At 38.6% G+C, this 25786-nt stretch overlaps 3 protein-coding genes across 6 annotated transcripts in view; 1 reads left to right on the top strand and 2 right to left on the bottom strand.

Moving 5' to 3' along the window:
* Positions 1-93: 93 nt before the first annotated feature.
* tcn2 (transcobalamin II) lies at positions 94-9068 on the bottom strand. Its single transcript, XM_058374347.1, has 9 exons — positions 8907-9068; positions 6698-6881; positions 5417-5586; positions 4723-4875; positions 4427-4599; positions 3618-3792; positions 2700-2880; positions 1777-1895; positions 94-1470 (listed from the first exon to the last, which is right to left on the bottom strand). Exons 1-9 carry the CDS (start codon positions 8992-8994, stop codon positions 1409-1411), a joined length of 1305 nt encoding a protein of 434 aa, XP_058230330.1. The 5' UTR covers positions 8995-9068; the 3' UTR covers positions 94-1408.
* A 653-nt stretch (positions 9069-9721) lies between these two features.
* On the top strand, positions 9722-18887 carry ccdc117 (coiled-coil domain containing 117). Of its 3 annotated transcripts, XM_058375553.1 has the most exons (7): positions 9735-9846; positions 10811-10849; positions 11442-11593; positions 13606-13656; positions 14043-14303; positions 15520-15663; positions 17501-18887. In XM_058375553.1, exons 3-7 carry the CDS (start codon positions 11451-11453, stop codon positions 17712-17714), a joined length of 813 nt encoding a protein of 270 aa, XP_058231536.1. In that variant the 5' UTR covers positions 9735-9846; positions 10811-10849; positions 11442-11450; the 3' UTR covers positions 17715-18887. The 3 variants fall into 3 exon arrangements, with proteins under 3 accessions (XP_058231535.1, XP_058231536.1, XP_058231537.1); XM_058375552.1 differs by lacking the exon at positions 10811-10849 and having other exon boundaries at positions 9722-9846; XM_058375554.1 differs by lacking the exons at positions 9735-9846; positions 10811-10849 and adding an exon at positions 9859-10267.
* Positions 18888-19316: 429 nt separating this feature from the next.
* Positions 19317-25786, bottom strand: part of si:ch211-102c2.8 (trichohyalin) — a 41119-nt gene continuing 34649 nt past the window's right edge. For both annotated transcript variants that reach the window (XM_058375550.1, XM_058375551.1), the window contains 4 exons: positions 24910-25118; positions 21519-21594; positions 21051-21275; positions 19317-20934 (listed from right to left, as the gene is read on the bottom strand). In XM_058375550.1, coding sequence (XP_058231533.1) covers positions 20860-20934; positions 21051-21275; positions 21519-21594; positions 24910-25118 — 585 coding nt within the window. In that variant the 3' untranslated portion in view covers positions 19317-20859. The remainder of the gene's footprint in view (positions 20935-21050; positions 21276-21518; positions 21595-24909; positions 25119-25786) is intronic.

The following is a 25786-nucleotide window of genomic DNA, read 5'->3' as shown; positions in this document are numbered from 1 at the left end:
CATTTAAATAACCGAGCAATTGTCTTCATCAAGACACACTAAACAGATTTATTGCTCATTTACAAATATTAGAATAAGACTTCATTGAAAGCATTTGTTATTTATTTAATTTATTTAAATGTCATTAATAAACATAATCTCACAATACAAGGTAATTAAAAAAAGCTTTTGTTATTGTTTACTTGACCTAAAGATGTTTTTTTACCCAAAGACTTTATTACACTGATCAGGCATAACATTATGACCACCTGCCTAATATTGTGTTGGTCCCCCTTTTGCTGCCAAATCAGCCCTGACCCATCCTGCACTGTGTATTCTGACACCTTTCTATCAGAACCAGCATTAACTTCTTCAGCAGTTTGATCAACAGTAGCTCGTCTGTTGGATTGGATCAAACGGTCCAGCATTCACTCCCCACGTCCATCAATGAGCCTTGGCCGTCCATGACCTTGTCACCAGTTCACCACTGTTCCTTCCTTAGACCACTTTTGATAGATACTGACCACTGCAGACCGGGAACACCCCACAAGAGCTGCAGTTTTGGAGATGTTCTGATCCAGTGGTCTAGCCATCACAATCTGGCCCTTCGTCAAACTCGCTCAAATCCTTACGCTTGTCCATTTTTACTGCTTCTAACACATCAACTTCGAGGACAAAATGTTCACCTGCTGCCTAATATATCCCACCCACTAACAGGTGCCATGATGAGGAGATCATCAGTCTTATTCACTTCACCTGTAAGTGCTTATAATGTTACGCTCGATCTGTGTATCCCTCTTTAACTTCTGTCTGGAAAAGCAAAGAGACAAAAACATGGTTTCTGAAATAGTAAAGGAGAGACTGCTAATTTGATGTGGCAACGTCCCACTAACAAATAGTCAAAATAAAAATTCAGACACATTCTGATGCTAAATTAGTTCATTGTTAAGGTTGTTACACGTTAAAATTACATCATGTAACATTTGCAATCGTTTGGTTGTAGTGAATATCAGCACGGATGTGATTCGGCTGTATGCCGCAGATTTCCAGTACGATTGTGAGCGACAACTTTTTTGTAAACAAGAAATTCATACTGTGTACCTGACACAACACGGCTAAATAGTTTGCTCGTTTTTGCTCCGTCAACAAAAATAGCTCCAGAAGAAGCCACAGCTAGAGAAATTGTTGCGTGTTGCCATGGTAACGCTACAGTAATGCCATGGTAACAGACTGCCAGTCTTTATTAAGTGTAGTAACGGTTTCTGTGTAACAAACTGTTGCTAGGATCTGAGTTTTATGTATAAACCATGAAATATCCCAGTCAAATATTAAATTAGTGTACTGGGAACTAATCTTTGTATGTAACATTCATTAAAATGACTACTATTTTCACTACTTGTATTAGTATTATTTTCAGTCTGGACCCAGATCAGTAGCTGGTGTTCTTGATGGTGATCTTCTGAGCTGCTTCAATCTTATAGTCCTTAATGCCTGAAAAGAAAAAGCACAGAGTTAAAAACAAAGTACTTTATGCAAATTTGCAGTGTGTGTGTGTGTTTGTGTGTGTGTGTGTTTATATCTTCGTCGGGACCAAATTTCCTCCCAGAGATAGGAATAGTAACTTTCTGGGGACATTTCGCTAGTGCCCATTAGCCAAAATGTTTAATTTTCGTTACTGAGGTTTAGCTTAGGGATGTAGATGTGGAATAGCATCAATTAGCTGCGTTAATAATCATCTCAGCAAAAGGTCCTCACAAGGATAGTAAGACAGAACATTTGCGAGTGTGTGAGTCTTACCCTGAGTCAGTCCTTGTCCGTCTGAAGCGACATGCCAGTATCTCCGGTCAGTCTGTCGGGCCTGTTCTCCGTTTATTACGCTAAGGAACGGCCCCCACAGACTGTCCTCCTTCTCAAACCTGCAGCATAAAAAATACACTCTGTAATAGCACGGTCCGAGCATTAAACAAACACAACAAAATGGCCACATAGACGATGAGATCAGAAAGTAAACGTAGCAAAATATGAACTTCCTGACTCAATTTATTTCCATTAGTAGTTCTTTACTATTAGCTATAGCTTAAAACAAACATGAAAAAAGTGAGAGAAAGAGTCGATCATATCATCTATAATACAAAATTAGCAAAGCGTCTGTTAGAAACCCATAGAATCTGACTTCTTTCCTAGCCACTTAGCGTCTTTCTCCTATTAGCAAATACTTTTTTAGACATTTTTCTAAGCTCAGTAGTTTATACACGTTCATTGATTTACCTCAGGTTTCTCCAAATTATCAAAAATAAACCAAATTCTTTGGCTAAGAAAACTGCTAACACAGCTTACAAAGTCATGTGGTATAACACAGCCTTATTTTTTTAAGTGTCAGGTTGGAATAAAGTAACTATTTAACTAACATAATTACACTATTAAAGATAGGCTCTTGTATAGAACTAGCTCATGCTATGCTGCTAGCTTGCTAGCAAACAGCGTCATAAACTAGCTAAACGTTCTCACAAATGTTCTTTAAAGTGCAACCTGAAGGCGATATTTTTAGTTTTTGTTAGTTGTTTATGAGGTAATATTAGTTTTTAATGTAATATTTGCATTTATTGTTTACGCAGTAATATTTCTGCATTGTTTTGTTATACTTTAACTATAATAACGCAGCCATTACTGGACCATTTATTTTCTTTCTGCACTAAAACGCTCAGCTAAAGGAGACTGACTTGAAGTTGGCCTGCTGTTGCTGAAGCAGCATGAGACTCTCGAGCAGCGATGAGCCACTGGGAACGTCGATCTGATAATCGACGGACGCGCCGTCTGCTTTCACCACCTCCACGTCCACTTTCACACGGACAATCGGCAAGCTCGTCAGGACAACTGGAACATCGTCCAGAATGAGAGTGTCTGTGCGGGAAAGCAGTTTTGCGGCATAGCATTAGCATAGCAAAGTTACACCTTAAAAGAATACAACATTATATCGTGGACACTTGTCATTAACCTTGCATTCTCTTCTAGGTAGAATATTTTTTGAGAACCATTTACGGCCAAAAATAAGATGTATCCTTAAAATAATGTTGGATTTCTTTTACTTCACAGAAATAGTTTATTATCGTTTATTGTCAGCTAATGCTACATTCAAACAACATAGCGTGTAAAGATTTGATTACAAACACTAAAAATTTATATTTATAAGTTGTGATGATACAATGAGTCTCAGTATAGTACAACCCATTAGCGGGTAATGCTAACTGTATTTACAGAGTCATTTTAGTCATGTGGTGTATTTTCTTAGCAATGCAGCATCATGAGGTAAATGTTGATATTCCTGACAATTCTGTGTTGTTTCTACTGTCACTGGAGCCACTCTGATCTAAAAAGGTTGCTAGCGCCAGATATCAGCTAGCTCTGAGTATATATATATATATATATATATATATATACTCAGAGCTAGCTGATTGGTTAGCAACAGTGTTCTGATGTCTATAAAATATGTTTATTTAAGCATAGATGTGTATCTACACATCCTTTTTGTTTGACAAAAGGTTAAATGATGATGTGTTAAAATACATTTAACTATCATGTTTCCACGTCACCTTTTGTCATGTGTGTAAATGAATGGTGAGTGCATTAGCTGTACAAACCGTCCTCATTGAGACATTCCTTGTTCTTCAGGTGGAGATACGAGCGTTGCTGGAGAGCAGGCAGGATTTGAGAGATCGCCATGGCGTTGTGGTAGGAATCTTTTCTGGCGTCAGACCACAGAGCCTTCATAGACGTGGCACACTCGTCTACGTTGCTGCCCATTGCCAGTAAAGCCTGAAACAGACAAATAGTGCAAAAAGTGATAAGAATATCCCTCTGGCTTTCCTACACTCCAAATATTTGGTCATCTTATCACATTATACCTGTATTTTACACTTCCTCACCGTGACTGACAGGTACAGAGGCCACGCCTCCTTCACTGGGGATGCTAACCAGTTAATTGTACGTTTACCTCCATAGTCACGGATTTAACAAGTGAATATATCTGTATGTTTAAAGGTGAGAAGTGCTTCTGAAGCTGTGAGCGGCCATGTTGATTTGATGTAACTTGCTTAAATCTAGAGTAAGAATTCTGAGTTGCGGGATTGTTTTTGTTAGTTTTTCCTGGTTGGATGTCAAGAATTACGAGTTACGACGAACGCAATTAAGAAGATATTTTTCCTGAAACACATAGAGGCCACACCTCCTTCACTGGGAGTGACAGTCACAGAAGCCACACCTCCTTCACAGAGACTGACATGAACAAAGCCCACACCTCCTTCAGTGGGACAGACAAGCACAGAAACCACGCCTCCATCACTGGTACTGACAGGCACACAACTCTTTCACTGGGATTTGTGTATTTTAGACAACACCCAGACCCCAAATGAGCAGAAGTCTGATCTACCTGGATCACCCTGAGTCTCACCTGCACAGCCAATCCAGTGCTGAACTCATTGCCCAAGTGTCCATCAGCTCGCTGTGAGTCCACAATCTTCTGTTTGATGGTGGTCAGAGCCTCATCCAGCTCCTCTTTGTTTTTAACCGGCGTTGCAGCTTCTTTCAGACACTGCAGGGCCATGCCTGCCATCGCAAGGGTGTCTGGGAAATATCAGAGAGCGTAGCAGATTTAAACACTTCCTGAAACACTTCTTCTAATTCTTAATCAGCCTCCAAATAAACACATCTAAATGAAACAGTTAGTAAACCGTATGAAGAACTCACCCACACTTACGGAGTCACCGTGTTTGAAATGGGTGTGCAGGGCGGCGTGGGTGAGCTTGTGGCTGACGTGAGAGCTCACTCTCACTCCGCTTACACACAGAGCCAGAATGCCCAGAGAGTACTGGTAGAAGTTGGTCAGGGGACGATGGCTGACTGAAATTGGGGGAAAAAACAGTTCATGAGATCACAAATCATAGTTTATTTGCTATGTTGCAATGTCACTTTATTAGACTTTTATTAGACCTTTAACACTTTCATTTATTAGGCCACTTTATTAGACACATCATGTGTAAAAGCTATTTGTCTTAAAATTTGTAAAGCTCTTTGTTCTTGACAACATGAGTGACAGAGAGAGAGAGAGAGAGAGAGAGGGAGAGAGAGAGAGAAAGAGAGAGGGAGAGAGAGAGGGAGGGGAGACAAGAAGATGGGGGGATAGAGAGATAGAGAGGGGGGGGGAGACAGGGAGGGGGTGGGGGGTGTGAGGGGGAGAGAGAGAGGGAGGGGGGGCAGGAAGATAGAGGGGGGGATAGAGAGATGGGGGGATAGAGAGATAGAGAGAGAGAGGGAGAGGGAGAGGGGGGGAGACAGGAAGATAGAGGGGGGGATAGAGAGAGAGGGGGGAGAGAGGGAGAGAGAGAGAAAGAGGGAGGGGGTTGGGGGGGTTTGAGGGGGAGATAGGGGGGGGGCAACTCACATGCCATGTACTCCTTCTCCAACTCCATCTGTTTCTTCAGGTGTGTGAGCAGAGGTTCGCTCTTCTCACCCGTCAGCAGAGACACACTGCTCAGGTCATGGCAAGAAGATCGCAACGCCATCACGTAGAGAGCAAGGCGGCCCACCACGGGCTTCCCGTTGTTTAGAGTGCTGAAGGGTCGAGAGACAAAACACACGAGTAACATTTAGTGACACTTTTTAGAGAAGGTTGCTGTTAGTACAGTCGAGTTTACATACGTCTCACATTTAAATACACAGATCGGGCATAACATTACGACCACCTGACTAATAATATACTGGTATTCGGCTTGCTGCCAAAACAGCCCTGAGCCCTTGAGGCATGGAGTCCACTAGATCCCTGAAGGTGTGCTGTGGTATCTGGCACCAAGATGTTAGCAGCAGATCCTTTAACTCCTGTAAGTTGTGAGGTGAGGCCTCCATTTAAAGGATACATACAAAAGACACCTTTGATAGATACTGACCACTGCAGACCGGGAACACCCCACAAGAGCTGCAGTTTTGGAGATGCTCTGATCTAGCCATCACAATTTGGCCCTTCGTCAAACTCGCTTAAATCCTTACTTCACTTGCTGCCTAATATATCCCACTCACTAACAGGTGCCATGATGAGGAGATCATCAGTGTTATTCACTTCACCTGCAGTGCTCATAATGTTTTGGCTGATTGGTGTATATGGTTCAAAAAAGTGAGATCTGTCTTTTCACATCTTCACCTGACGGACTCGTATATAACTATTACAAAAAGCGCAGACGTTCACTGATGCTCAAGAAGGCAACGTGACACATAAAGAGCTGAGATTGGTGTAAATTGCTATTATTTTTTCTTCTGGGAAATATCATATGTAGATTCAGGAGGGTAGTACTTAATTCATCTTTAAACAAAATAATGAGAATTTACATATGTGCAAAAGTTTATGCCCCCCCCCTGCTCTTAATAGATCATGTTTCCTTCCTGGAAATCAGAACACACAGTATTCAGGATCAAGTGTATGTAAACTATTAAAGTGGTTTATTTGTATAAATTCAGGCTGTGAGTCTGATCTAAAATGAGTCTGTTGGCTTTCAGTGTGTTTTAGACCTGTGTTTTTCCCTCTGTTGGAGAACCGTACACAGAATTTTACTGGTTGAAGATCAGACTCGAGCTGCTTTTTAGATGAACAAACACTTGGAGCATCTCAGAGAGCAGAAATGGGTTTGATGTCGACATTTACTTTGAAGATAGAACCCCAGCAGCTCGGTACCTCTGAATGTCCTCATGGAACTTGGTCTTGAGCTGGTTGAGGTACTGGCTCTCTTTCTTCAGGTCGTGCTGAGTGGAGAGACGCAGAGCGATGTGGACGCTCGGGTTGGGAAGAGACTCTTGGTTTTTGGTGGAGCGAAGCAGTTCCTGATTCAGCCTGAGCAGGAGAGATTTATGATCCGAGTCTGTAGAGAGAGTGTGGTAAAAAAGAAAGAAAAAACCCACACAAAGTAAGCCGGGGCAGTGACAATCCTACAAGAGAATTTTGGGATCAGTTTGTCTTTCAGAAATTCTGCTTACCTTTTTTATGAAGGATTTTTTAAATATATATATATATATTAGTGAATTTTAGTTCAATAGATGAATTAAAAATTGTGGTGTTTTTGCATCTTCATTGCTTCATTGCTCAGTACATTATTATTATTATTATTAAATTATTTATTTATTTATTATTTTTTATTTATTCATTTATTTTCATAATTTTATTTTATTTTATATTTCCTTTTTGTTCCTTTCATCTAATTTCTCTCAGTTTCCGGTCATGTTTTTAGTTTCCTTTTTCTTTTGTTTTTGGTGTGTTCTATTTCATTTTTATTTAATGAATTTTAATGAATTGATGTCACTTGCAATGTTGATTTTTTTATTATTATTTTTAAGTCTATTTAGAGGGGGAGGTTAACAGATTTTTCCCCTCTTTCACAATTTTATCAGGTGTGTTCAGACAGACGTCTGCAGCACAGAACACACTGAGCTGAAAAACATCTGACTCAGGTTGCCGGGAATTTTGCAATACAGTAAGAATCTTTCCTGGTGTGTGAGTGAATCAGAAAAAAGCTTACAAAATACCAAAGAGTTCACGACTCCACAGGTCTCAACCCCTACACCCTGCTGTACACACACACACTCACACACACACACACTCACACACACACACACACACACTCTACAAACACTGCTAAATAAACTCAGAGAGCCAAAGTCCAAAGAAAAATGTCCACGATGATGAAATTCTGACCTTTTTCAAAATCATTGAATTCAGTGGGAGTAACAGAGTGAAGAGACAGTACTTATAAATAAATAAAAGGCTCACCTCCTAAAATAATAACACAGTCTCCGTGATTAAAATGAAATTTTATACATTAACCTGAATCGATCATCCTAAAAAAGTTTATTTTACAATTTTTTCATGCTACATTATAGTAATACATTCAATAATCTAGCTGCTCACACTCTGATTAATGACAAAAAAAATAAATAAAACAAATAATAAATAATTATAAATTACAGTAAAATAAAGAGCTAAAATTGAGTATTCATATTATACTGTGGCTCTGATTTATATGGATATTTTGCATCAAAATCTCCATTAATTAATAATTGCATTAATAATTAAAAAAAAGTAATATATATATATATATATATATATAGAGAGAGAGAGAGAGAGAGAGAGAGAGTGAATACATATACAGAGAAGTGGTTTTATTTCACTTTTTATCCTGATTTCTTAATGTACTGTCAAGCTACAGGGAAAAAATCTAATAAATAAATAAATTAAATAAAAAATGTATAATAATAATAATAATAATAATAATAATAATAATAATTATTATTATTATTATTATTATTATTATTTAAATATTATTTATATATTATTATTTAAATTTAAATAGTTGCATTTACACCTAAATTATTATATATTTACTGTATTTTCTTAATAAAAATAATAATAATAATAATAATTATTATTATTATTATAAGAAGAAGATACAGTAAATATATAATAATTTAGGTGTAAATGCAACTATTTAAATTTGAGTAACATTAAGCAAATATGAAGCATCATATCATCATGTTTAATTTTATTCCTTAACGTTTTAACATAGGTTTTTATAAATTATTATAATAAAATATATTATAAAATAGCATTTTCCTTTCTAGTTTTGGTAAAACAACACATTTTAAACTGCCACTTGTTTGCAATGAAAGCAAATTATTATCAATTATTATTATGCTGAGGGTTATAGTTATAATAGATAACTTTAATAGAACTTTGATGAAGTATAACATGTTTATAACACAAATAATAGTGACAGAGAATAGAGATAATAATAATAATAATAATAATAATAGATAGATAGATAGATAGATAGATAGATAGATAGATAGATAGATAGATAGATAGATAGATAGATAGATAGATAGATAATTACCGCATGGGTTTGCTGCAGTGAGAGCAAACAGAGCAGCAAAAACGCAGAAAAGCATCTTCATCTTGTCTGATCTATAAAATAAACCCATAAAACGGATGTACACTGAATGGACCCACACACGTTTCTCATCTATTTAATTGGACTGTACAGGAAAGTTACTGGCCTTTCAGTCACGTGACTTTGTGTCAAAACAAAGGGCGGGGTTAAAGTTAGCCGAAATAACAAACAAGCTCGTGTTTTGCTTTAAAAAATTTTTTTTTATAAAAGTTATTTCACATCTATACGATACCGCAAATAAATAAGTAAACAAACTATCTCGTCATTTTGTGTGTTTTAAATATTAGATTTATTACGATTTATGTTTATATTTGTTTACGATTTCCCCGGAAGTGGACTAACGGACTACAGTTCTGTCTGTAAAGAAACAAGCCTAAATTACATTTAAAAAAAAAAAAAAAAAAAAAAAAATATATATATATATATATATATATATATATATATATATATATATATATATATATATATATATATATATATATATATATATATAATATATATATATATATATATATATATATATATATATATATATATATATATATATAAAATATAAAAATATATATTTATAAATATATATATTTATATATATATATACGGTATTTATGGCGATATTTATGGCGATAAAATACTGTTAAACACCCTGTGTGTAAATTACGTGATTTGTTTCATTATTTTCGCTGAAACCCGGAAACGGACTACAAACGCCACTTGACGGACTACAAATCCCATCAGTCACGCGCCTTCCAGAATCCTATCGCGTGTTCTCTGGTTCACGCGCAAATCTCGCGTATGTGTGTTTGGTCAGTGGTGGTAGCGAAGTTGCTAGCTTCAGGATCCTTTCTCCGTGAGTTGTGTTGTTTTCCGCCGCTCTCTCACTCGGGTAAGTGTTTGCTGCTGGAAGTAGCGACTTTAAGACCACTATTCCATGCGCTGTTATTAGTATTCGTTGCTTGTTGTATGGATGTGTAACTTTGCAGCTTGCGTTCGGCCCAAAATAGTTTAATCTCGATAAAGCGCTGTGTCCGAAATCGCGGCTCCTTTAAAAGAGTAGTGCACTAGATAGGGCGGGAGTAGAACGCGTTTCGGTTTATGACGGAGGACGTAAAAGTAGGGGAGACGTCGGTATTTGGGATTAGGTTAAAGGGGTTGTACCGCAGAACGATGTCAGAAACTGACAGCTGCGATGTAGAAGGTTATTATTCATCTAGTATAAATAGATCTGGTTAGACTGACTTATTTCGCTAAAAGGAGGAACTGTGATGCTTATTTAATCCTCTATTAGCCGGCATAACTGTAATAAGGTAGGTTTTTATTACATTATGTAACTGTTATGTTTATTTTTTGCTGCTTGCTCATTCTAACAGCACCGTACTGAGCGATTTGGCAAAAAAAATATCGTATCACGATACTCACTAACGATATACAATATAACCAAAATTCGCTGAAAAATAATCAGTTAGTTACTTACTTGTGGATGTTTTTTTCCCCCCATGTGTTATAAATTAATGAATGAAATATATAATAAAATAATTTAGGAATTAAATACATAGTTATGTGTCAAGCTGAATTAATGTCAGCGTTCAGATAATTTAATTAAATGTTTTTGTTTTAATATTTTATTTATTTATTTCAGTGATGTTAAGCTTTTTAAAAGGTGGATTATAAGAAAGTCTCTTACGCATGGTGAAATGTGTGGGGTTGAATGCGATTTGAATTATTTTATTTTTTATTTTATTTTATTTTATTTTGTTATTTTATTTTATTTTATTTTATGTTATTTTATGTTATTTTATGTTATTTATTACTCATTAACCCTGCCCCCATTTCTACCTGTGTACACACAGCTCCACCCCCAAGAGTTATGGCGGTTCAACAAAGAGTTTGTGAGCTCATTATATCACTTTCTGGTGCACTCAGACATCCAGCTGCTCGAAAATCGAGTTATAAATGTGTAACTTGTTATCGTAATGATTTATAAGGATGTCAAGTGGCTTTGGGGGCGGGTTTATAAAATGACTGACAGGTGGCACATCCAAATAGAGTTCATATAAAAGATTTTCTGTTTTTTTTGTTTGTTTTTTAGGATAATTTAGATAATGGTTTAAATATCATAATTTTTTTTATTATTTCTAAACAATTTTCAACATTATCTGTGTACGAAAATACCAGGAAATAAAATAACGAAAATGACTGATTATAAAATAAAATATGGAAAAACGAGCTTAAGGAAATACACAGTATATTTAATGTCGTAATTTTTTATTTCACTGTTTATGGAAATTAATTATGCAATTATTATTAATTCAGATTTAAGATTTAATAGTCAGATATCTATATATACTTATGTACCATAATTGATCTATTATATATTTATATAATTTATATATCATTATAATTGCCAGTTCTATGATTCATCATTGTTATTTATCTATCTATTTAAATTTTATTGATTATTATTGGTGTTGTTGTTTACAGACAGACAGGATGCAGAGTGCCAGTCCCGGGAGTAGGGATCTAGGGTATTTTCCCTCTGTGTACTCAACCTTTCCACACTTTCCTGATATGAGCATCTCAAAGGGACAAACCAACGGCTCGCTCCACCTGCCAGGAAGCTCCATGATCAACTCGTGAGTGTTAGAGCTCATAATGTGTGTGTCGTAACTCCAGGGTTGGGTACGACGTAACTGATTTATGAAAAGAAGCCCTTCTGTGGTGCTCATCCTGAGAAAATAGAAGAGCTTTCTTTCTCCAATTTCTGTCTTCCTCGTTAGAGTACACAGGAGCATTCTTAATCATGCAATCTGTTACTGTTCAATGAGCTTTAAAAAGGTTTGCTAGAAGTATGTGCCCCTCTGACCATCACACCAATATGTAAACTTTTACCACATCATTTTCAAGGCACTATACTGGAACTCGAACCTGTTCTAGCATGACAATGCCTCTGTGCATAAAGCCCCTGAGCTCCATGAAGACCTGATCTCACTAATGCTCTTGTAGCTTAATGAATACAAATCCTCACACAGCTTCAATTCAGCATCTTGTGGAAAGCCTTCTAAGAAGTATACAGATTGTAGTTTTGGAATAGGTATATACACCTGATCAGCCATAACATTCAGAGCAGTGAGAGGTGAAGTGAATAAGACTGATGATCTCCTCATCATGGCACCTGTTAGTGGGTGGGATATATTAGGCAGCAGGTGAACATTTTGTCCTCAAAGTTGATGTTAGAAGCAGGAAAAATGGACAAGCGTAAGGATTTGAGCGAGTTTGACCAAAAGGGCCAAATTGTGATGGCTAGACCACTGGATCAGAGCATCTCCAAAACTGCAGCTCTTGTGGGGTGTTCCCGGTCTGCAGTGGTCAGTATCTATCAAAAGTGGTCCAAGGAAGGAATAGTGGTGAACCGGCGACAGGGTCATGGGCAGTCAAGGCTCATGGGGAGTGAAGGCTGGCCCGTGTGATCCGATCCAACAGACGAGCTACTGTTGCTCAAACTGCTGAAGAAGTTAATGCTGGTTCTGATAGAAAGGAGTCAGAATACACAGTGTACTCAGTTTGTTGTGTATGGGGCAGCACGGCTGCAGACCAGTCACGGCAACAATGGGCAAAGGAGCAATGGAAGAAGGCCTGGTCTGATGAATCACATTTTCTTTTACATCACGTGGATGGGGGGTGCATGTGCGTCTCTTACCTGGGGAACACATGGCACCAGGATGCACTATGGGAAGAAGGTGATCCAGCAGAGGCAGTGTCCTGCTTTGGGCAATGTTCTGCTGGGAAACCTTGAGTCCTGAAACCATGTGGACACGTACCACCTACCTAAGTAGTGTTACAGACCATGTACACCCTTTCATGGAAACGATATTCCCTGATGGCTGTGGCCTCTTTCAGCAGGATAATGCGCCATGCCACAAAGCAGAAATGCTTCAGATGCTTCAGGAATGGTTTGATGACCACAACAATGAATGTGAGGTGTTGACTCGGCCTCCAGATTCTCCAGATCTCAATCCAATCCAGCATCTGTGGGATGAGATGAACAAACAGGTCTGATCCATGGAGGCCCCACCTCACAACTTACAGGAGTTAAATGATCTGCTGCTAACATCTTGGTGCAAGCACACCTTCAGGGATCTAGTGGAGTCCATGCCTCAATGGGTCAGGGCTGTTTTGGCAGCAAAAGGGGGATAAGCACAATATTAGGCCGGTGGTCATAATGTTATGCCTGATCTCTGTATGGGTGTGATGGTCAGGGGTGCACAACGTGTTTAATCATTAAATAAGATGTGATTTGTAAATATGGATCCTGAACATGACTGAATATTATTTTATGTAATGTATTTGTGTTCTTACAGCAATTTATATCTTCAAAACTCCTAGGCATTGAGACACTTGTGCCTTGTCTCATTTAGCATGTAACCTGTAATTATTCTACACAACAACCAAGAGAGCTCTTATACAGTACAAGGATTAAAGAGAGGACGCTGAAACATCTCCTATGTCTTTCTGTGAACATTTGTGAACTCACACACACAGAACTGGAGACTAAATATCTGCCCCATCTCTGCCGTGAGCCTAGGAGCAGACACCATTTTTGTAAGCTACTGCATGTAAACTGATCTGTTCTCTGTGTTTGTCTTAGGAGCTGGGAGCGGAGATGTCTGAGGAAGCACAGGAGAAGGACAGACGATGAGTATGTATGCAATATGTATTTTATTATTGTTGAAAAATAAGATTCTTTCGGGAATGGAGCCATGCTGCCTTAGTCACAGAGACATTGTGGGCGGGGCCTGCTGATCGACCGAGACGGCCCACACAGCAGATGATCATTTGAGTGACAGCTCGTTATTATTATTATTTTTTTTTTTACGAATTATTAGCAAAAGAATACACATAATACACATCAGTCTCTTCTTGTTCCCATCTCAAGCTTATTTCAACATGTTGCACTTCTCTAGCATTCATTCTGAGTGATCAGATTTATGTTCATCATTAAAACCCTGATTGCTTTTATAAATGTTTTATGAGATGTGTTGTGTCTTTCCTTCATTTCCAATGCTGATTGGTTTCCTCGTATAGAGGCTGCAGTGCCAAAAGACCAAAGATGATGGACGTGGGAGAATCCAATCCCTTGGAGGACACACGCTCCAGACCAGTCCCGGGGTGGATGGCCGAGTGCGCCACAGGTTCCCGCACAGTTCAGCACTGCACTACGGCCGTCCCGCCGTGCCCAAACTCCCAGTACAATCAAAACACTTTACCTGCTCCCAGGGTGGAGACGGAGGGCTCCTGTATGGAGGTGGAGGCGGCGCAGAGGAAGCTGCAGGAAATCGAGAACAGGTGAGAGATGTGTACAACTGATCAGAGATCTCTGTGTCTGAAGACCAGTTCTCACTTTTCGATTATTTTGGGAATAAAAATAGATGAATGAGTCAATTAAAGAGAATCACACCCACACTCTCACATCAGCAGAGTAGCTGGATTCTCCTGGTATAATCGTGAAAGGGACAGATAAATCAGCAGCTCAGGATTTTTGTATCCAGTCAATCAGTTTAGAAATAGATTAACAAATAGTTTCAACTACCAGAGTGCGACAAATAAAACCCTACTTATTACTGAAATGTGTTGTGTATGTTTAAACTTAACAAACACACAGTGCTCATGTGTCTCAATGCCATCACCAGCTTCAGTATACACGTCAGCATTCGCCTGTCACTTAGAAGGATTTTATTTAATTAATTAATCAGCATGTATGGTTTATCTTCTGAGAATCAAGAAAAAAGCTTTCTGATTAAACGGTAACTCTCCATCTTACAGCACACACATTTTACATTAATGTACTGAACTAGCTAACCAATGATAACTAGCTCACTATATTGTTAAAAGTTTTGGGACGTCTGTCTTTACATGCACATGAACATAATATGAAGTTGTCCCGCCCTTTGCAGCTATAACAGCTTCAGCTCTTTGGGAAGACTTTCCACAAGGTTTAGGAGTGTGTTTATGGGAATTTTTGACCGTTCCTCTAGAAGCGCATTTGTGAGGTCAGGCACTGATGTTGGACGAGAAGGTCTGGCTCTCTGCTCTAATTCATCCCAAAGGTGTTCTATGGGGTTGAGGTCAGGACTCTGTGAAGTTCCTCCACACCAAACTCACTCATCCATGTCTTTATGGACCTTGCTTTGGTCACTGGTGTACAGTCATGTTGGAACAGGAAGGGGTCATCCCCAAACTGTTCCCACAAAGAGCATGAAAATGTCCAAAATGTTTTGGTATGAAGCTGAAGCATTAAGAGTTCCTTTCACTGGAACTAAGGGGCCGAGCCCAACCCCTGAAAAACAACACCTGAGTTCAATGATTTGGAGGGGTGTCCCAAAACTTTTGCCAATAACATGTATGTTAACTACCTTCTCATTCACAAATATGAACAAATTGTTGGCTTGTGTTGTTCCATCCTCCAGCATGCGTACTAGCTCCCGGAGGACCAGGTTTCACACTGAGGGTGCTTGTGCTTGTGCATGGACGTGTGTGTGTACGCCTGTGTGTGTGTGTTCAGAATCACTCTGGAGGATGACAGCGATGAGGATCTGGACGTAGAGCCGCCTCAGCGCCGACCCGTGCTCGTGCTGTCAGACAGCCTGAGGGAGGGGCTACAGCGCGGCATCGCCGACATTCTCCCTCATACAGTAGCGCAATCAGTGTGAGTGTACTCTGTCAAGATATATACATGACATACAGCACCTGAATTGGCCTAAACTGTACATTCTGCTCATGTCACTGCCATTACAATAATAATAATAACAGCAGTACTAATGTTTCGTCTGTCTCACACATTCACACTGATTCATTTGATTTCTTATTCTCTAATCATTGTGGAATTATCAAGGAACTTCTTCAAAGTCAGACAAGGTTCCTCAATATCGTCTGTTTCATTAGTGTTCATCTGTGCTGGAAGTATTATGCAGGGAATAAAACACAAAGATGGCTGCTGTTATGGGAGAGTAATGACCACCTCTATTTGGTTTGTTCCTCTTATACAACAGCGAATTGACAGCAATGATACGTCGTACATTTTATCCATTTATAGTTACGTTTAATGTTGTGGAACATCTATGGGGAAGAAATCGTTACAGTGAATATAAAAATTTACACACCCCATTTAAAATGGTGGATTTTTGTGATTTAAAAGAAAATTAAAATAATAATAAAAATTAATATTTTTATGTTTATTTTTATATTTATATATCATTTATATAAAAATTTAAAAAAAATTAAACAAAAATATTTTGGTCTTTTTTTGTGAAATATGAAACAAATTCTGAAATGATTTATCTTGATTTTATTTTTTTTCTTACATGACAAAATCCTGCCATTTTGCCAGGGCTGTGTATGTAACATGACAAAATATACACAGCTCATGTTACAGAGGAACCAGAAAAAGTGCATACTCCCGGTCTTTTATAGAGTGCTGACCCCAGGGGCCATCCTAGGATTTCCGTTTAAGTCGGGGCTCAGCCCCCAATGAGGGTATAATAGTAAAAAAAATAAATAAATAAAATAAAATAAAATAAAAGGTTTGACTAGCAGGGTAGGCTGATAAACCTATTGCAGAATTCCACTGTATTGCATAGATGTGTATAACATTTGAGGACTGAACAAGCCAAATACGAGTCTTTCTGATCACACACACACACACACACACAGATGCCGCGGTCTGCGGATTGAAGAACGCGCTGAAAGATGGGGAGGAACCGAAGTCTGAAATTTAAAGGGGACTGAGGCGATCACAGATTTGTGTAGAGTAATTTTTAGGGGGGCTGAGTAGAAATGTTAGGGTGGCTAAAGCCCCCCCCCCCCCCCCCCAAAAAAAAGGCCTAGTGACACCCATGCTGACACTGGAGACTCCTTCCCACAATGCCCTCTCTAAGGTGTTACTATAGAAACGATAACTTATTGTGATTTGAATTACGACTACTCACAGAGCTGCTGTTAGAGTAAAGTAATCAGCACCTTCTGACCAATCAGAATCCAGAATTTAATCGAGCTGTAGTATTATGGCGTATCTGCCAGTTATTTGGCAATTTGCGTAAAGCAGTAAAGGCAGTATAGCACCATGCATTAGTGACTAAACAAAGTCAAGTCTCCAATCACAGACTTATGCACTATATAAAAAAAATAAAGTTATTAAGCAAGAACACTATTCCTATTTTCCTATTACAGTAAAGAAAGAAAAAGCTCTTAAACCTACCAAAAGATTTGTTCTAAGGTGCAGTCTTGTGACTTTTCTAGATGAGTAGATGTCAGTGTCGAAGGTCAATAGCAGCACAGTGATGATGGGGAGTGTTAAAGTTTAATAATCCTGAAGTACTGGAGATATCCGACAGCATGTGAACAGTACAGGTGGTGTAGCAGCTGCATGCGCATGTACGTGTGTGGACAGTATGTGGGACGTGTGTTTCAGGAACAAAGTCCAGAAAAAAATGTATAAACCATGAGTTGGTTAGCGCTGATGCCTGATCTATCCCTCATCTGTTCAGGAGCCATTCGTGTATGGAGCTGGTGCTGTGGCGCCCCCCGGAGGACCCTTTCACTCAGCAGCTGAAGGACTCTCTCCAGAGACAGCAGCGTAAACAGCAGCCGGCGTGCAGACAGACCCCGACACCCATCCCCATCCCTAAAGGGCCAGACGAACACACCTTCAGCTCACTCATCTCAGCCTCCGGCTCCACAGAGGAGGACATGGAGCTATAGACTCGAGTCTGCGAGCATTAAACATGACTTTCTCCACCGCTCCACCTTCAACCGGAGGATTTTCTTTTGAGGTTCTGCCAAAAACGTCAGAAGGTCGAACTCTTGGTATCGCAATACGAAACGCGAGTTTTGTTGCCATGTCCTAGCATCGTATACTGTATCCTTAGTTTGCAGTTTCAGATAGTGGTTTTGTCACGGAGTTCCGCGTCACAAGGACCTCACTACTACTATTCATCATGCACGTCTCAAAATATTACCATAACGCAGATACGATGTGATACGGTGTATTGTGACTACATGGCGATTTGTTTCCAGCCGATCCATTATACAGGATATTTTTGCTTCTGGTTGTCTTCACTATCTCACTAGTTCTAATCTGTTCTCAGAAATAAAAAAAAGCTTGACAATAAAACGGATTCATACACAGCAGTAAAGCCATAGATAGACTCAAATAAGTAGCACCTTATAATGACATCCCACAGATCCTTAGCGTTCTGTTCAACACTTCTTGGTACAGGGAGACCTGCGTTACAGTGTCCTGTTTATGAGAAATGATTTCTCGCTAGTTCTTCACCCATCAGACGTCTCTACAGAGTCTATCTGTAACGTCTGATGACAAGAATTTCTGCATTTTTCCCTCGCGAACGTTTTGACTTAACACTCACTCGTAAAGGAAGGAGCTGAAGGAATAAAACGCAGCGTGTCGTGCTGTCAGAGGAAAAATAATCAGTGAAACATCAACTCCTGATATATCCCGAAGTGTTTTATTCCTCTTATGTGACACACAATTCTATTACAGTGTTATTACAATGTAATAAAGAATGCCGTTCTGTTTAAAATAAATAACATGACTGACACTGGAGACTCCTTCCATAAACATTCGGGAAATGTCTCCTCACAGAGAAGAGACTAATTTCCCCAGACAAGTCCCTGAGAATGAATCCCTGTTTCTATGGTAACTACATTTAATTTAATTGAACGATAACGAGCACTTTAATCCATATGAACTTCCCGGGGATTTGCGTATCGTATACAAGCTTTAAATTAAACTTCATGTGTTTTTCTGTTCTTTTTTTTAATTATTAACTAGAGAGAAAAGTGCCACAGTTCTTGTCTTGTGCTTACAGATGCCGAGGATAAAACACTTCTGGACATTGTGACCCCTTTTTTTTTTTAAATAAATATGTAAATAAATCGAGAAATAATCTAGCCACAAAAACCCGGAACGTTCTGCCATACATCCTTCCGAGCCTGCACTTGTAAAGAAAATATGTAATGTGAATATTTTGTGTATTTTTTTCCCCCCGTTTGCTTTTCAGCTTTTTGAATGTATGATCTCTTTAACATGGTGTGGGAGCCAGACCTGTTTTTCAATAAAATTAAAGATGCACTTAGGAAAAAAGTGTGAATGTGTTTATTAATAAAAATAATAATATTGTCCCGAACATAATCAACCTTAAACAGTTCAGGATATTATTTTTATTATTATTATTATTATTAATAATAATAATAATAGCAATATTTTTAATAATAATTATACATATTATTATTTTAATTATTAATCATAATAATCATAATTAATAATAATAATTGATAAAAAAATACAGTACATCGATGGAAATTGTGTTATTACTGGAACTTTTATGCCTCAGAGAAATTTAGATCATTAATGTTTTATTCATCATAATATATTTTATTCAGATATTTGGTCATTTCTACTCCATCTTGTCCCGAATTAATCTTCACCAATTCACACTCGTAAGCCAGATCTCGATCACATGACAGCTATTAACCAGTGAGATTACCAACCAGGACTAACATCCTCCAGTGTTATAGACCTTTAGAGCAGACGCTAACTGCTCTCATCAACGTACCTGAGAGACGACTGCGATCAACTGAGCCCATGAGAGTTTCTCTATTCGACATGGGAGAGAGTGAAGTAGGCTGCGTCTCAATCAGCTCTCTAGGTAGTGAATCAGTGTACCATGTACATTAATTGGGGCACTAGTAAGGACTCTGGCTCACTTCAGACACTGATGACTGTAGGAACCCAAATATATCAAATATTGAAGTTTTATACATCATATACACCGATCAGGCATAACATTATGAGCACTGACAGGTGAAGTGAATAAGACTGATGATCTCCTCATCATGGCACCTGTTAGTGGGTGGGATATATTAGGCAGCAAGTGAACATTTTGTCCTCAAAGTTGATGTTAGAAGCAGGAAAAATGGACAAGTGTAAGGATTTGAGTGAGTTTGACGAAGGGCCAAATTGTGATGGCTAGACCACTGGATCAGAGCATCTCCAAAACTGCAGCTCTTGTGGGGTGTTCCCGGTCTGCAGTGGTCAGTATCTATCAAAAGTGGTCTAAGGAAGGAACAGTGGTGAACCAGAGACAGGGTCATGGGCGGCCAAGGCTCATTGATGCACGTGAGGAGAGAAGGCTGGCCCGTGTGATCCGATCCAACAGACGAGCTACTGTTGCTCAAACTGCTGAAGAAGTTAATGCTGGTTCTGATAGAAAGGGGTCAGAATACACAGTGCAGGACGGGTCAGGGCTGTTTTGGCGGCAAAAAGGGGGACCAGCACAATATTAGGCAGGTGGTCATAATGTTATGCCTAATCTGTGTAAATCTCCCTGTTTTTTTTGTGGTGCATTGCGGGATTTTTTTCAGGAGCAAACCTTGAAGGATTTTGTGATTGAGAGACAGTCATTAAAATGGCTGAGCTCTAGGTAGCTGATTGAGACGCACCCACAGTACCGATGAGTCGTTCTGTAACAAGTCGACTCTTTGAACCGAATCATTTTCTAAGTGAAGTTTGAGAGCTGACTCACATACAAGCACTGTTTTTAACTGCTGAACTGTAGATACAGGCAATAACAGTAGGACCTTTCTAATTTTTTTACGATAATTTTAGGGAAAAAACAGCAACGAGTCATTTAGAGAGTCGAAAGAGTCGACTCTTATCGGTAGGCGAACCGACCCACAGTGCGATTCCAGTGCTTTCAGGTGTGAGTCCTTGGGTATGAATTTAATTTACAGCAGCAACTTTACACAGAAATGAAAGAGTCAAATGTAAAATGACCGTTATAATGTCCTCAGCATGTCGCTTGACAAAAAAGGATATAGTCAGAGGTCAAAGGTTAGGGTTCCGGGCTGTTCTTAAATCAGAGCTCTGTCGTGTCACACAGCTGTCCAGTGCTGGAGCAATCTGGGGAAAAAGAAACTGTATTATTTCCCTATTTATAACAGATAAAGTAATGTAAAAGATAGATAATGTTTTGTTTAGTAATTCCACAGCCGGTGTTTTATATCAGAAAGCCTCACTGTCTCCAGGTAGGATCCAGCCAGCTCGCCGTTTCCTTGCTCACGGTTCAGACGCATGCCGCTGGGTGTGTGTGTGTGGGTCTGTGCGTCAGCCTGCAGTTGCCGGATGCGGCTCTGGAGGTGGCGCAGTAGTTTGTACGAGTCCAGGTCGTGGCTACTTCTTGTGCCTGGGACGTGAGCTGAAGAAGCAGAGGACGCTGGGACGTCTGTGATGTCACTGCAGCTCTGGAAAAAATGCAAACAGGACTCAAATAAAGACACCCTGAAATATGTTCATGTAATGTATCACATTCTACCTCTCTCTCCTAATATACTGTTATATATCATCAAGATATTTGCACACTGGAAGATGATTGGCTGGTGCATAATAACACACTGTTCACAGTTTATTAATTCCATCTTAAGAGCTGTGTTTGGGAACACAGTGTTTATGTATCTGTTTGTAAAAGATCCATGAGCGATGTTTACCGCAGTCAGGTGTCTCATCTCTCCCTCCAGCTGCTCCAGCCTCCGACGCTGCTCTGATTTTTGTCTGCAGGTTTTCCTGAACAACACGGTACACACCAAAACCAAACCACATCATCAGCCTTTAATTAATCCTTAATTATTTTAATAAGCTAATAAATTAAGTTTTTCAATTATTAATGCATTATTAATTAATTAATTAATTAAAATATTGAACAATTAGTAATAATTAGGAAAATAATAATTAATAACTAGTAATAATTAGTTAATTAATAAAAATAATTACTAAACTATAATTAATTAATCGATTAATATTCATTACAAATAATTATGAATTAATTAATTATGCACTTTAAATTTCTATACTATAATACTTTTTTTTTTTTCTTCAAACCATTTCTACTACTTCATGCGTCCTCACAGAAACGGCACGGTTTGACCTGATATACTTCAGATAACATTTGATTAAAGATTTGTTGTTAATACAATAAGTTTATAAAAATGAACCATTTTATGTACAGTTTTGTGTAGTAAAAAAAAATCCCCAGTGCAGTCACAACAAAACGTTTGTTTGTTGTTTGGTTTAAGTTTTGTTCTGGAGCTGCTGAAGTTAAAGTCGCTAACAAATGACTTTTATCAGCTTTAGACAACAAACACGGTTTGGATGATGAGCTATATTTGGGTGAAAGGAAATTGTTTGCGTATATTAAATAAATATTAGTTAGTTAAGTGGTTAAACAATTTATTTGGTTACGAGGTTAATCAGTCAGTCAATCGATTCATTAAATCATCGTTATTGTAGCTCTGTTTATTTTCAAGCGTAGGCTTGTGTTTTATTATGCTAGCTAATTGATGGGGAATGATGTGGATTCTCTAGCTGTTTGCATCGTCTGAGGAGAAATTGGGATTTTGTTTGACTTTTTTTATTTGTTTTTGACTTCCAAAACATGCTTCTACACAGCTACCATAGGTAAAATACTTTTTTTTCCTTGTTATTGTGTCAGAATGCGTGCATCGACTGATGAACAAGAACAATATAATGGCTAAGAGCTGATGTGTTCACTCACCTAGCATCGACTGTCTCATCAGTAGCTGCTGAGTTGTGGTTGTTTTTATCTGGATAATTGTATTATTATTATTATTATTATAAGGAGATGCTGAAGTTCTGTTCATCGGCTTTACAACCTACATGGAGCTCACATGGTACTGGTGTTAAATTCTGAAGTAGCACGAGGTTGATGCACTGAAACACTGAGCAGTCAATACAGAAGTTAAAGTGAGACTGGTTTTATTAGATTGTTAGATTACAGAGTTTATAGATGAACGTGTTTAGCACTAGGTTGCGTATATTGGTGATTAGTAACTACAGAAAGACCTCAAATGGATGAATCGAGTTTCTCAGAGTGCTGATGAAGGATCATTCCTTCCTTAAGACAATGACTTTTAAATACACTGCATCTATAACAGCTATAACATCTGGAGCAGATCAAATTTCGCGGGCGGAAGTTACGCAGCTGAGAATCCCGGCAAATTCCGGGGCCCGTATCTCAGTTCCCCAGAGGGCGAGAGAGACGAGCCAGGGCTTCGAGCCAGCCTCCTCTACGTGTTGGCCAAAGCTGGTGAGGATGGACCGCCGGGAGCGGGAGTTATGCAGCTATGAATGCGAACGTTCCATGGCCCGTATCTCAGGGCCCAAGAGGGCTATGGGATCGAAACAGGTATCGTTGGACTCGTCTCTGCCTCCTCTATATGTATGTAAAATTGAGAAGATAGGATGTCATGGGCGGAAGTTACACGGCCGTGAATGCCGGAGGGTTCCGGGGCCTGTATCTTGGGCCCCCGTGGTCCCAGCGGATCGTGTTAGGTGTCGTTCGACTGGACATGTGTGCAAAATTTGGTGCGATTCAGTGCTTTGGTTCGCAAGCTACGGGCCTCGGAATGAAGAAAAAAAACAAAAAAAAAAAACAATTAAAGCTTAAAGCTTTATTTCCTATTTCTCTACTAAAGAAACAATATAAAAGCATTTTTTGAGTATTTTCTTGTTTAAACAAAAAATTAATAATAATTTGTTCATGAAACTCTTTCTCTGAAAAGTGTTTTTCCGGTGAAATAAATTTTTGAGTTTTGTCATCATCCAACATTTTTACATTTCTAGTACTGAGTAGAAGAAAATGACAGATCATGTTTTATTTTATTCTAAAGCAACAATTTAAAAGTAATTTTGTGATAGAGCCAAGTAGTGTCCTGATTAAATAAGTAAGTAAGTAAGTAAGTAAGTAAATAAATAAATAAGTAGTTCAATACATTTTCTATCTGAAAAGTGTTTTCCTAAATAAATAAATACTAGATTCGGTCATCATCCAACATTTTTACATTCTTATCCCTTATTCTTATTAATAAATAAATATAAAATTTTGCTTTTATTAAATGTCGTTTACATAATTTGTGTTTAAATAATTATTCATTATTTGACACTAATTTTAATTTAAAAAATAATTTAAAATATATTATATATATAAAAAAAATATCAGCAAATGACTGGCTCATTCTAATCTATTGTTGTTGTTGTTGTTGTTTACTCATGGCTGTGAATGGACCTGTAGTGTCCTGCTGTAGATTCTACTGAATGAATCGAAGAGCTGATCCTAGATCAGGACACTGACCATCCCGAGCCTCTAATCTACACCAGTTGGAGCAAGAAAATTCTCCATTACCTTTTCCTCAACCAGTCTACTTTCCATCTGCAGGCAACAAAACACACCTTAAACACTGAGACGTTAGCTATAACGAGGTCATATTTACTCAGAACACTCATAACAGCATGGTCTATGTGTGCAGTTTGAGATTTCTCACACACACACACACAAAGGTTGATGTTTCCAGGGGCACGTTTTACTGGGGGTCATAAAAGTGATAAAATTGTGTGTGTGTGTGTGTGTATTTATGCGTTTGATATTTCCAAAGCATTAAAGCTGAGAAACGGAGACCTGAGATGTGAAGACATTTACAACAGGAATTTTGATATGATGAACGTTTGGTACTCAGATTAGCCCTATAATACTCGCTGTCCACTTTATTAGGAACCCTACACTACGTGATCTTCAGCTCTTGTCGCTCGTCCACCCCGAGGTTTGATGTGTAGTGTGTTTTGAGATGCTTTTCAGCTGACCACAGTTGTACAGAGTGATTATTTGAGTTACTGTACACTTCCTGTCAGCTCAGTGCAGTCTGGTCATTCTCCTCTGATCTCTCTCATCAACCAGGAAAGACATGGTGTGTGTGTGGAAATCTCAGGAGATCCACAATCAAACCAGCCAATCCGGCACTAACCACCACGCCACAGTTAAACTCACAGGTGTTCCTAATAAAGTGGATGTGTGTGTGTTGTGCTGACCTCTCCAGCTCGGACGTGAGCTCCTGTTCAAACTTGCGTGCGAGCCGTGCCGTGGTTTTCTCCTTCCACTGCGCCATGTTCCTCTGGACCTGACGCAGCTCTTCGTCTTTAGCCCGCAGCTGCCTGCGCAGACGCGCAGCCACGCCTTCACCCTCATCATCCTCACGCAGACGCACCCTGTTCAGACTGCTCAGCTCCTCAATGTGCTCCTGAACAACACACACACACAACAAAGCAAATTACGAGCTCAATTTGAACTGACGGAGACTCTGTTGAGATTATATCCCATATTATATCCCATTATATTCCCATAAAAATGGAATATTTGGCACCGGATACACAATTCTGATTGGTGTTTCAGTGGATTCCTGCTTAGGTTTCCTCTATGTTGGTTCGTTAAATAACGGAAATAATTGAATTTCGACTATTTTTTGTGGTAATGTATGATCTAGTCGAAGATTTGAGCTCTAGTTTTACTGAATGATTAGATATGGGATCGTAGCTCCGCCCACATTTCTAGTAACATCTCTCATCCCTGAGGAGAAGACAGTTACAGAGATATTTCCTAAAATTGTTGTTTGAATATTCATAATATTTTCCTTCCTCCTCCTCCTCCACCTCCTCCTCCTCCTCCTCTTCTTCTTCCTCTTCATCTCGTAAAACACTTTAGTTAAAGTACCAGGAGAAATATCAGCCCATTTTTTAACATGTAAATCTACCCATATTTATGTAGATTTTTGTGTATCTCTTGTCTATAGTGTGTATTTTTGTGTATACTGAACATTTAGTGTCTTTTTTAAAACCATGTGTGTATTATTTGTGTTTGTATTTGTATATTTTTTGAGGTAATGTATGATCCAGTGGAAGAAGTTGGATG

The sequence above is a fragment of the Hemibagrus wyckioides genome, linkage group LG22 (genome assembly GCF_019097595.1).
Source record: "Hemibagrus wyckioides isolate EC202008001 linkage group LG22, SWU_Hwy_1.0, whole genome shotgun sequence".
NCBI classification, from domain to species: Eukaryota; Metazoa; Chordata; class Actinopteri; order Siluriformes; family Bagridae; genus Hemibagrus; species Hemibagrus wyckioides.
Note: the sequence above shows the minus strand (reverse complement) of the source record. Positions and strands in the feature narration are given on the sequence as shown.